A 13478-nucleotide genomic window follows, 5' to 3' on the forward strand; every position below is an offset into this window, starting at 1 on the left:
TAAGTTCCATTGTTTTATGAAAGTGCATTTAACAGTCATAAACAACACTAATCGCATTTGCATAATGTTTTCCCTATACATTGACCTTCATAAAAATAACGGAAGGAAAAAAGTATCAATTTAAAGAGCACACACACACGCCGCACGCACACGATCGCAAAAAAAGTGTCGTTTTTGCACCCCAAGTTCCTACGGAAGTGACGACAGGGATGGAGATAGGATAGCCGGGTGTTAGAGGAGGACGGGTGTGAGAATCGTAAGGGTAGGTATATCCCATACGAGCAGCGGAGTGGGACCGTGGCCACATCTGGCGGGTCAATCGGACAGCACCTGTGCTATTAGTTATTGCACTTAACGTGACTTTACTCATCCGTAGTAAAGTCTGGGATGCGAAATACTATGTCTGTCTGTTCGACGTTTGTGAACGTTGAAACTCGAAGGCAATGACCCGATTGGATTGTTTGATAAATAGAACTTTGCAAAACAGGATCGGCTATAGTTTAAAGATTGAAGCAAATTTTCAATAGATAAAGAAAAATGAATTTGGGAGGCTTTCCTAATTCCTTGATGCTATGTGTCGGCACCGCCCACAAATGGCTATTATATACTTTATAATATTTAATTCTATTGTTTATTCAGCACAGCACAAAGAATTTAGTTCATAGGGTCTTCTTATATTTTTATAATGATAATCTCTGAAATTGTATAACCGGTCATGATGAAATTTTGTTGTTTGGTCCAACTTGACATATAAAACGTATCGTAGTACATAATATAATATTATATAATATAATTGATTGAAACAAAGTTTAAATTGTAAAAATAATTTATTTCTCAATCGTTTTCAAATATATACATTATAAACATATGTACAAGAGTATCGTATGGATACAACTTTTAAATATTTTGCTATAGCGAGAATTTTTCTATACGAATTAACATAATTAAGTGATTCACAACTTAACTTATCACAACCAAGCTTCTTATGATTTAAATATTTCAAACCTCAAGTACTATCTATTGTACCTTTGAATTGGAATAAAACAGACGAAAATAACAATTGCATTATTTTGTTTATAGGGCGTTATAAAAAGCGTTACATTTATTTTAGTAATAGACATGGTTATGCGTACCAAATTGTTAATGAATTTAAGTACATAATATTTTGACTAAAATATCTATGTAGCGACGTTGTGTATTTTAAACATTAAAAAATAAAATCTGTTACATATTTACGGCTACACGCTTGAGGAATCGGTTAAAGCTTTCTTTTTGGTCCCAACACGTCTTACACTAAATAAACTAATTAAATATAATATATATAATTATCACACAACTTAATCTATTATATAATCTATATATAAAACAGTCTTGAATAATTTTGGTATAAACTCTGAGATCTAGTAACGCGCGACAAAGTTCGAGTAAAATTCCTCTACAGAATAATAATTAGAATGAATGCTTCGACTGAGACGGATTGCAGGTATATTGAAGTGTTTACAAAAGCTTCACGTTTGTTTATTTTACGGTAATATCGACCTCCATTTAACTTTCCTACATTTCCATCCAGTCAATTGTTTCGTTTAATTTGGTGTTAATGGAGCAATAAATTTACTGTACAGAAATTAGTATAATGCTCTAAATCAGTAGGCTAATTCTGCCCCCCACGGTCTATAGGGTTTGGAGGTATTTTGTGAATATTGGTGATGTGGCGGATGGGGATACGGTGCTGGGTAGTGAGGGGCAGTCGGGGCAGGATGGGGGCCGGGGGGAGCTGGATGCGGACCAGGGGGCGCCAGCGGGCCGGGGGGTGCGGGCGCGGGGTAGTGCGGGTAGCTGGGCGGCGCTGACAGCGGCGCTGCGACTGAGGACGGCGCTGAGACGGACGGCGCGCTGTCCTGCCGCAGCTCGCTGTACCCGGCGCTGTGCTGCACCGGCGGGTACTGCGGGTAGCCCCAATTCGCCGATTTAGCGGCGAGTTCCCGCTGGGCAGCAAAGCATTGTAAGTGACTCATGAGCCGCAGCCTTAGAGGGTCTTGGATGTCGAGCCCCTCGCAGCTGACGAGGTACCGCGCAACCTCGGCGGCGCATTCTCGGAAGCCGATGCTGTGGTAGTCCATCGCGTACCTTTGCGGGTCGTACGCTAGTGTGTCTAGGCCTGGAAAGAAGAGAGAAACATTTAGCATATTGGTATTTTTAAATATCTGGATGTTGAAGTGTAACGGACACTTCTTTCGGTTCGGTAATTCTTTCACGATAAAACATATGACTGAATTTTTTTGACAAGACTTATAAATTCAATTTTTTTAATTATTATCGCTACTATATATTTAGTGTAAACGTTTACCATGTTAAAGGGTTTCTAATAAGAATATCAACGCAATATTTAGCATCTCTTTGGCCATAAACACTGTCGTAAAATATGACTAACGACCATAATTATGCGTACGCAGATGTCGATTTATAGTTGACACTCACAAAGGAATCTTTTCAGTCAAGGAAACAAAACGTTTCTTCCCATTGAGAGTCACCCCTTTACGCAACAAGTAGACAGAGATAGCGTGTTTATCAATGGGGAGGGAAAGGGAGGGGTGATGTAACGGGAACCCTGTCTTTCCGGACTTCTTCCGGAGACGGGAATAATGAATCCGCTTGCAATATTTTGGTGTTAGGGTCCCGTATATAGAGCTACTTGTTGCGTTCTTATTGGTAAATATGCTATAATTAATCTATAGAAATAATAAAGTTATGATAATAATATCTGATTGTTATTTTGAAAATTATATTAAGGACTTTGACTAACTTGAATATTTTTATTCATAGTTTTTATGCATACCTACCATTTAAAACGATTTAAAAATAAAAATAATTTTATAGTCAAAAATATGATACCCTTAAATTTAATTGATAATTTACGGAACCCAGCGGTATTATTATCGGTCAAAAAGGGCTTTATAAAGGGTAAGAGGAAAGAATAAGTGCTTCATCCCCTTATTTTTGGTGCATTCATAAATACACCAATTCAAGATTATCCTTTTAACTGAATAAAGAGATATGACAGTAGATGGTTCTAATTTAAATGGAATTTACTTAGGTTAAATTTTATTTATTTACTCTGACATTTTTTACATTCAAAAATTATTTTTTCTAACATTGAGTTCAAAAAAATTATTAGTGACGAAAATAAACTTTTTAAAGCTAGCTTATACAACTAACACTAAACATTATATAAAATTATAATACATAGTTAATAGTTATGTATAAGCATTAAGCACAATAAATTCTCATCATGTAACTACATTTATTTACAATCTGTCCCATTTTTTTTCTTAGAAAACGTTGAGGCTTAACGATAATGCTTATTACGTAAACAAAATCCTCTATCAGGGTAAAAAATTATGCCGTGGACTCTGAGTCCTGAAATTGGACGTAGCAACAGTTTGTCAATTATAAAATCAAATATAAAATGAATCATTAACAGAGATTACACAACAAAATCGATTCCATCCGTCCCTTTGGTGTTTTTATTCAGGTGAGTGTGGCCGACTTCCGTCTGTCAGTCCGTCACAATGGAGCTATGATAGGGGTAAATATTATATTAAGATACGGAAGATTCCTGTTTTTGTCCCAGCCGTACGTAGAGAGGAAGAGACGAAGTTTTTTTGTGAAAAAAATAGGTCAGATATAATGAAAAAAAATACGGTGATTGGATTATACGTGCGTGGTTTGAATTTCGATTTACGATTTACGTTTGTGCGATACCCAAATAAAAACTGTTTTTACATACAATACCGTTTATCACAATTTGCTGAGTTTTTTATGCTAGACCAACAACATACATAGACAGATATGCAAACTAAAATTCTAATGCTACTAAATGCGTCATACGCTAAAATTTACATAAAAGTGTGTGAAAATTTTCCCTTTACTTAATATTAAAGATTTGCATAATACGGGCTTATACCCGAAGCATACGTCAGGAGGGTTGTCCCTCCCGGCGCAGTGGCCAGTGAGACTCGGTCGGGGGTTCGATTCCCACGCCACCCCTGTTTGCTAACTGGTCGTTTTATTGACTGATAACGCTTATTGATATTAGCTTTCATTTTATTTGTATTTGATTTATTGCGTTTGTTTGGTATAATGGAAATTTGTAAAAAATGCTTTCCTAATTTATTCATATAATAAAATCATCTATATTTATATTTACATATAATAAAATCGTAGGAAAGTCAAAACTGTACATTGAATATTTTTTTAAAAGAATACTTGATCCATGATCTTTAATCGATATAGAAGCCAAAAATATAGTTTTTAGAATTTTTGTCTGTTTGTCGGTTTGTCTGTTTGTCTGTTTGTCTGTATGTATTTCCGGGCTAATCTCAGAAAGTACTGCATAGATTTACTTCAAATTTTGCATGAATATTCCTAAGAGGTCGGGTGAGGATAGTTTAAACATATTATCATGATATCACCTTCGCGGGAGGAGCTGTGAACCTTTATTTTTCTTACATATTCCGTGTACTACGACAGCGTACAATCTAAAGACTCATGTTTAAATGTTGGTTTCGAGTAAGCCATGCTATTATCTAGCTTTACAAAATAAAAACTATGTCATTTACGTAATTTGGGCAGAGAAACAGTTTAATGAATTTAGTAGTATAAAGACAAATTTGAAACAGCGCCATCTATGAGATTTCGTAAAAATCAAATCAATTTACATGTTATCACTACTGAACAACTGTTGAAAATTAATAATTTAAATATAATCATGTTATTTATTTAACTCTTTAACCCATATCTTCCCTTCCCTATAAGGTGCGCTTATATTTCGTGTGAATATACTCCATTTTTAAAAGTGAGGGTAGATGTTTATTATTTTAAGTCAAACTAGACACTATTACAATTAATCTAATATTGATTGTGTTCATTGGTTACATTTTTAATCTTCGTGTTTTATAAATTTATAAAGAATAGAAAAAATTCGATCACGAGGCGGGACTCGAACCCACATAATTTCGTGATCGAATGTTTCTATTCTTTATAAATTTATTATTTATAAATTTATATTTATAAAGCATTTGAATAAATAAATAAATAAAATTAAAATAAATGTCATAAAACCAAAAATATCAAATTCAATCTTCGTGTTTTGTGAATTTTCACCATGCGTTCCCACAAAAGGTAAGTTGTTACTTTTATAGGTATTTATTTTTATAATGATAGCAATTCATGTTTTTTATTGGTTTTATAATGGTTTTATATTACACTTTTAGAATGAAATAATAAAATGATGAATTCTTTTTGACTTTTACAAGATTTTGAGGTGCGTTGGGAACAGTAGTTTGTTGATAAAATTTTATATGTAAGTAGCTTTTTTTATTGATTTACAATTATTAACGTTTGATTTTTTATTTACAGATTCAATGTTCATAAAATTATATCGCCTTTGGAAGACTATTTCTGCTGACAATTTTACAACAACACTTGAAAATTGATGATTTGATGATGAAGATAGTGGCAGCAAGGATTAAGTGGAAATTAGTAATCATCCGCTTCGTCAATTTTTGACTGAAGTTAATGTCCAACGTATGGTTCAATCATTGGAAGTATCTCGGGTAATTTTGGAGGATATTTTTCAGGAAGGAGAGGAGGGGCAGCCAACCACATATCAAACTACTACGTTTTAGTACCGAAAAAAATGTTATTGCCAAATGAAACATAAATTTTGCACTCACAACTGTACAAGTTATGATTTTTATTCTGACTTTGCTGTTATCTGATTATAATATTTATCGTTATGGCTATCGAGGTACCGACCGTACTGGGATGAGAGTACATGATATTATACCTACTCATCATCCAGGATTGCTTAGAGCATTTTCACACTGAAAAAGATGTTTTCTTTGAATCGTAGTTGCTTCATTTATTTATTTTTAATCATTTTACATAATATGTTTTATATTTGCCCATTTTCATTATATTTTATAAATAAAATGGAACCAACATAACTTTGTTACGTAGGTATCATTTCTCTATTAATAATCCGTAACTTTTGCCTAATATAAGCTCAAGATCATTTTTAGATAAAAATAACAAAAAGAACTTATTTATTAAAATTTAGTAGATAAAAGAAATTATGTTACGATTTTATAAGAAAACACAGTATATTTATTAGGCGGCGGTGATCTCTTCCAGGCAAAAGATATTCATCAGCTCAATAAAATTGAATAGTTGTTGTTAGTTATTCTTTAAATTCACTGATTGTAATGAGCATTTCCGCATGCAAGTTGTATCGTAGTTTAGATATATCATAGTTTTGACACATTACAGTTCCAACAAAACCCTCAAATTTTTGAGCAGAGTTGAGCAAGATAATTTAAAAAATGTGCTGTGTTAAGTATTATAGAAAAGGTTAGTTCGTTGATAATTATCATTTCTTCATCATTTACATGGGTGTTGTTAAATGTTAGTAAAAATAAACTTTGACTGTTAATACTTTTGTTCAGTATTTACCTGTATGATTATTGCTTGGTAATTAATATGTATATTTTCATGTCGTATAGCTAATTATAAACATAAGTGTGATGTGAAACTAGCTGGATTTATTTTTACACACTCACAGCCATATATTTTATATTAAAATAGTGTAAATCATAATATTTTTTCACAATTAAAAATATTTCCTTTTTTCTGATGGTGTTGGCATCGAATTAAACCGCGCTGTCGTTTCGTTCACTAAAAGTGATGTTATGAGGACCGAATATGTAGCCGCCTCAACTTACGGAAACGAGAGTAACCTGCGTTGTCTGTTAGTTATTGTATAGTCGAATTTAACGTTACATGGAAATTGGAATCTAAATATATTATGTATACTTAGGTATATTAAATCTGTACATGAAATATATTTCCTAAATAACTATCACGGGGTGATTAGGGATCGACACTGATGCCAAAGAAGCAAACAGTAAAATTTTTGTCCGTATAACCGGTATAGAAACAAAAACTACTCGACGGATTTAAACGAAACTTGGTACAATTATTTTTCATATTCCTGAGCAGAGCAGTAACTCCATTTTTAAGCTTTCGTCGCGTGTGCAACCTTAATGGTTAAAGCTACATAGAAATCATGTATTCAGAAAGAAATGTTCTCCTTATTATATAAAAAATATCTCCCGACATCATAAATCTCTATCTTTTATGGTTGACTCACAATAACACGTGTAACTTCCGATAGCTTAGGAGTTCGAAGCTTTCTGATTATATTTGTCTATAACACTCTCAGTCCGTTTTAACTCAATTTTTATTTTCATGCATCAGTGCCACCTAAAAAATCTTTATCTCGAAATTCGAGCAAAGCTAAGAAAATGAGAAATAAGAGTTCTCAAGAATCGTTAGAGGTATACTCTAGGCCGAAAACAACACGTGTTATGCCGAGAACCTGAAACCGCTTCACAACGAGAATTGCGGCTCACAGCTGACCGCGAACGGCATGTACTATCCCGTGAGACCGAAACCTTCACTGAGAGGGTATAACGTCTCACAGCTGATCACGGCCGTCACATTTTATCTCGAGAATCTGAAACTTTTACTCAATATGAAGACCGTTTGACAAATGATAGGGTGCACCATAATATTATTCGATCTCTTGAAGATGAACATGAGCATAAGCAATGACTAGAGTAGGGACGCGAATATTACAATTAATTGAGACAAAAACGATTATTAAGTTTGTTTAATGAAAGATTAAGAATTGAAACTATTCGGTCTCTGGAAACGGACGAATAGCGAGAGGCCCCTCTTACTGCAGACAGATTTCGCATAGTCTTAATGACTTAGAGGTAAACATAGAAGATCAATCTGCGAATTCGGTGGTGGGGTCCGACAAATATAAAAGTGGGTTTTCTTATAACCTCACAATTGATTACAGATCATCTTCTGTATAGGCGATATTAACGTAGTATGTTATTTTTGTAATGCTTTAAAGTGGAGTAAGGAGTCGGCTTTCGTTTGAAGATACACCGGAACCTTTGAAATCACTACTTTTAGAGGAACATGACGTGCAATCTAAACAGTTCTTAGACAATATTCGCTCTTATAGTAGTGCGTTTCAAATGATCCTTTGGTGCTCAACAATTATCAGAAGGTCCTTTCATGCTTACTTTTAAGATACAAGGTCAAGTTTACCATTTGATAGGATCCCTTTTGCCTGAAGGCCAACCTAAGTTTCTTTAAATATATTTTGTATTCGACTACAACGAATAGTCGAATACAAGAATTATCAATATTTCTCGAATTTAAAACTGAACTCATTTCACAATTTTAGAACATGTTTCATCAGGTTAATTCGTATGTATGCAGTTTTAAATCGACATTAGAAGCTTTTCCTCAAGATGGTGATATTAATATAAGATTGTTATAAATGTCTATCGGCACTCAGGAACTCCCTGGGCGTGTATAACGCCCAGGCCACAGTATTACAATTTTTCCTACAGCAGGGCGACGAATGTATTTTCGCATAGCAAAGGAGGGGAACTCGCGGGGGGTCAAGTGACGCGGGCCACGTACCATTAACATGCTTAGTTTGTGGTACCGAGCGCGAAAGAAAGTCATCGTGTTTTTGTTTTGTTACTATGTAAACTAACGTAATTTAATACTTAGGTACATATTCTATAACGGTGCGCTCAAACTGTTAATCTACATTTAATTTAGATTATTATTTGAAATACTAAGTAATGTAGAATTTAAATCACATTCCTTCATGTTTTCCTCAGATTTTCAATTTTCTCCGATTTTAAGATTTTCAGAGTGTTCAATTTTAATGTAGTTAAATTTTATAAGAGACAATTAAGAACATTCAAAAATAAAGTGTCACGTATTTTTTTTAAACGACGAATGACCTAAAACGACGTAATCGCGGACGAAGTCGCGGGCAACAGCTAGTAGAGAATATTACCGTAATATTTTAATAGGCCAAATAAAGTTTAAATCTATAAATCTTTAGAGAAATTGCTCACTAAAATTGGAAAATAAGGCTTGCAAATTTATTCCGTGAAGCGTCTAAATTTAAAAGAACCATCAATAATGTTTCATAAAACATTCAATTTTGTAATACAAATTCACTTAAAAATTACAGCTTTTCCCCGCTACTTCGGTTGAGTGCTAGTATTTCTGTTACTGTTTGTTGATATAATTTCAGTTAAATCAATTCGATAGATTTTTAGTTAGTGATAATTTCACACTTATTCAAACTTTCAGGGCTTAAATGCGGTTTTTATTAGCATTTGAGATGAAGGGTCTTGTTTGCTTAGAAACCAATCAATCGTATCAAAAACGAACATATCAGCTTATACATATTATATTAAAATAATCCTTTGCTACGTTCGAGCGAGTCAGCTTATTAACCTATTAGATCGGTATCACTTCCTGTAGAAATGTTTTTCTAGCGCCAGGTGTTATAGTGTGTACCTGTGTATCTCAGGAACCGCGCAGTCAATGGGCAGTGCGGTTAAACGCTTTTTAATAGACTTACAAAAGTTAATTATACATGGTCCTTTTTTACAAACTGTTAAGTTGATGATGTTGGTGAGGTCCACTTTATAAATTTATGGGTTTTCGGACGTACAAAAGGTGTTTTGAGCTGTCAACAAAAAATTATCTACATTTTACCTTTTAAATAAGTACTTTTGTCACCAATAAATTAGATGGACCCATTACCTGATATTTTATTCGTCGTCGACACGTTTTTTTCTTTTGTCCGTTTATAACATGAATGTTTTTATAAGTTAAGAAATTACCCACTGATATTACAAATATTCTCACAAATAAATTTAAAAATGATATCCTTTTGCTACGAGAATGAAACTCATTCAGTGTTGAAAGCCAACTTAATTTCGCTTTGTACATAAACTTTCGTACATGAGAAAATAAATAGCACCCGTAAAATAGCATAGGTAGTACTGCATGTGAGTTAGCATTTAAATAATAAATAAGAAGGAAATCTTCAGAGCGTGAATCCGAAACCGCAGTGTGACCGCAAACAGGACTCAATTATTCAGGCCCTGTAAGCTCACCTGCGGAAGGAATTACTTTTCACTAGTTCTGAACCATGACTTTGATCATGCAATCCCTGTAATGCCTGAGATTCTATTAATACGCGAAAATTGATTTAATAAATGACTTTTATTTTCTTCAGGTGATCAGATTTGTTAGAAATTTGGCTCATAGATAAATAAAAGCTAGAATAATATTATCTAGCACTCAGTTAGCCTGAAGCCCGAAAGCTATATTTTTCCGTTAATATTTAAATAACGCCACTTTTGCCGATTGTTGTCCGTTAGATATTCTTATTACGCATCGTAACATTCTGATTCATCTACTGTATAAATTATATGATAGTAGCATAATAGTAACGTATTAATTACTCCATTTAATACACTAACATAACTGCCAAAATCAGCGACCGCAACTCCGCGACCAATTGCAAAGATCCACAACAATTTACGATATTTGCGAACATTTCCGGCTACAAAGCATTCGGCACCGGCTCACTTCCTGCTCCCGACACCTGTGCGCTTGTCCTGGGAACTAGACCAGCTGATAAGAGATAACCGTTGGTATGCTAATTACAGGTTGTTCGTTACGTACTGGTATGTTTATGGTTTATGGGTGTATTCAATTTACACACCGTCAAATTTTCTAAATTATTCATCAGGATTTTATTTTGGTCACGGTTTTATTAATGGCTATTCTATATAGTGTTGTCGTTTACTTTATTTTAATAATATTTATCAGTGTTCATGGTAATGATAGGTCTTATAGGGCAGTATTAGAAAATTCTTGTTTGATAAGTTGATATTGTTTAAAAGCTCCGTATTTCAGAAGTAAGATATCAGTTTTATTTATTTATTTTATTAGTTAAAGTCCTTTATTATATAACAATAAAAACTAAAATTTCGACAAAGAACCGTATCAAGGCTAAAAATTGCGAATAAAAAGCCTCAAAAAGCGTTTTACCGCAAAATAACCGTAACCTTTGTTAATTGTGAGGAAACGGAAACGAAGAATTTTATCAAGTTTCCAATAATTGTCGGATGTGTAACGGTTTCGTGCTTTATGGCAGACTGACAGACATAAATAACTGTGCTTTAAAAGAGCTTTTGCACTTCGAGCGTAATATAAAGTTTTTAGCGTGTAAATTTTGCGAGCGTAACATTATTTTCGTAGTTTTATTATAAAGTATGTTCTGACTTATTGTTTGGCTTATTATGTGATAATTAAAAGAAAAATTTTATGTGTGTTATAATATGTATTGTACATTTTAATAAAGGGAAGAAGTTTTAAACTTCAAGACAATTACCTTTAGCATGTAACATCTTCAAGTGGTCCACGGTCAGTTGCAGAATCTCCGCTTTCTCCAGCTTAGCAGATCCTTGCTTCTCGCAAGCTGCAGGCACCAATCTCTTGAGTTCCGTGAGCGAGGTGTTGATCCTGTCTCGTCGCTTCTTCTCGATCACGCCACGCCTTCGCTTTCGCGTCATCAGCTGGCAGGAGTCGCCACCTGGAGACCTGCAGATTAACGACCTTATTATATAGACTTTTCAGAACAATGTGTATGGTATTATCTACAGCAACCTTTCCTAACCTGGGGTCCGCGAGCATATCCCAGGGTGTCCGCAGACAAATAAAGAAAATTACGAAATCCAGAGTGACTGGACACTATTCTGACAGCTGGACTTTGTATTTTTCAGTTTTACGATTGAATAATCTGTCAAGTGATGGGTGGCTAAGCATACAAAAATACTTCAAGAAATCAATCAATTTTTAAAATAGTATAGATTGAGTTATGCGAATAAGTTTTTTTTGGGGGTCCGCGGATCATAGTAAGGTTGCGCTAGGGGTCCGCCTTTGGAAAAGGTTGGGAAAGGCTGATCTACAGAATAAATCATTCTTTAAAAGAGAGTTGGAAAAAACATTTGAAATAGATGATTAATAGCTGTTATTAATAAATATATTTTTAACGGTGTATTGACGTAAAATAAAATGACAAATCATTATAATTAAATACAAATATTAGTCACGACTGTTCCACCTATGATTTTAATAAATTATAGTTATAAAATTATACTATATCATTTTAGAAGTGCTTTCATGGCAATGGATTATTTCATTTAATTGTTCTACATGAATAATTTATATAATTATCTACATGATACAGCGTAAGTTTCGATTTAATCCTAAATTGTATTAGATAGTTTGGAATATCATTATTGAAAACTCGCGGCATCGAAAACTCAATTTACTGAATACGATCAAATAAAATTAAATTGTATTTGAACTGAGTGTAAGTATTTGCGACGTCTAGACTTTGCCGAAACAATGCAGCTTTCAGTAAAGTTTAAAGCCTTTCAATAGAATTGAAACCTACATTATTAGTTATTTATTCAAAAATATATTTTTTGTTGTGGTTATAAAACTCTTCCATGAAAAATTATAACGCAATTAATTATAATTAATGTTAAAAACATGTAATCACATTCGATTAACTTCTATAGTACTAGTATAAACGCTTTATGTAGAGGCATTCATAGCGCTACGTGCGTAGCATTGGTACTACGAATGTAGAGCAGCTATAAGCTTCGACGCCTACGTATATAATTTGTTATTGTTTCAATTTCAACATAATATCCTATATGTTCATAAACTTTGATTTTATTTTATATTCATATTATGAGTCTAAAGAAGTAAATTATTAACGTAAGTCAAAGTGCTTTTACGTGTTTCTCTCTAGAATTGAAGATGTTTTTATGTTGTCTACTCCCAAGACTCCAGAAGGCTTTCAAGGCTTTTCATATTTTAGATGATATTTGAATATGCCAATATTTATTAGAATTAAATGAAATTTTCGTGTAAAAAGAAGTTTCAGTGTTTACTAAAATGATGCCAGGTTCTTATCATTTATGTATATCACATTCCGTCTAGCATCGAACACATAAAACAGACAGACATTTTAAATTGAAAATGTTATGTACTTACGTAGCATCTTTACTGCTGCCCTCCGAGAAGGCATCGTCTTCGCTCTCCGAGTGTGCCCGCTTGTTCCGCTGCGCGGGCGCGGGCGGGGCGGCGGCCGGCGCCGGCGGGCCCCAGCCGTAGTTCCACTGGCTCGTCTGGCTCTGCTGGTGAGGTTCCATGTGTCTGTGGTATTCCATGGTAGGCTCCAGGGTGAACGCAAAAACACTAAAGACTCGAGGTATCAAGTTCAACACTTAAAATCCAGGGTCACATGCACTTGACACAGTTAAGATTCACAACTTATTCTTATCGTTCAGTAAAGTTCACAATAATTGTCACTTGGTGCGGCGCTGCACGTGCGCACGCGTCGAGCGACGGGCCGGGAGTGTGCCGGCCGCCTGTAGCCTGCCGCGTGTGCGACCCGGCCCTTAGGGCGAAATCACAACTACCAACACGATTCACATTTT

General features: G+C 34.4%; 1 protein-coding gene across 1 annotated transcript; it reads right to left on the minus strand.

Annotated features, from left to right (window-relative positions):
- Positions 1–1643: 1643 nt before the first annotated feature.
- On the minus strand, positions 1644–13208 carry LOC149907380 (hairy/enhancer-of-split related with YRPW motif-like protein). The gene is made up of 3 exons (XM_090102369.1): positions 13033–13208; positions 11357–11565; positions 1644–2158 (listed from the first exon to the last, which is right to left on the minus strand). Exons 1-3 carry the CDS (start codon positions 13206–13208, stop codon positions 1644–1646), a joined length of 900 nt encoding a protein of 299 aa, XP_089958495.1.
- Positions 13209–13478: the final 270 nt, after the last annotated feature.

The sequence above is a fragment of the Colias eurytheme genome, chromosome 6 (genome assembly GCF_061535395.1).
Source record: "Colias eurytheme isolate Ceu_HAF_F1 chromosome 6, ilColEury1 Martin Lab GWU primary, whole genome shotgun sequence".
Taxonomy (NCBI): Eukaryota; Metazoa; Arthropoda; class Insecta; order Lepidoptera; family Pieridae; genus Colias; species Colias eurytheme.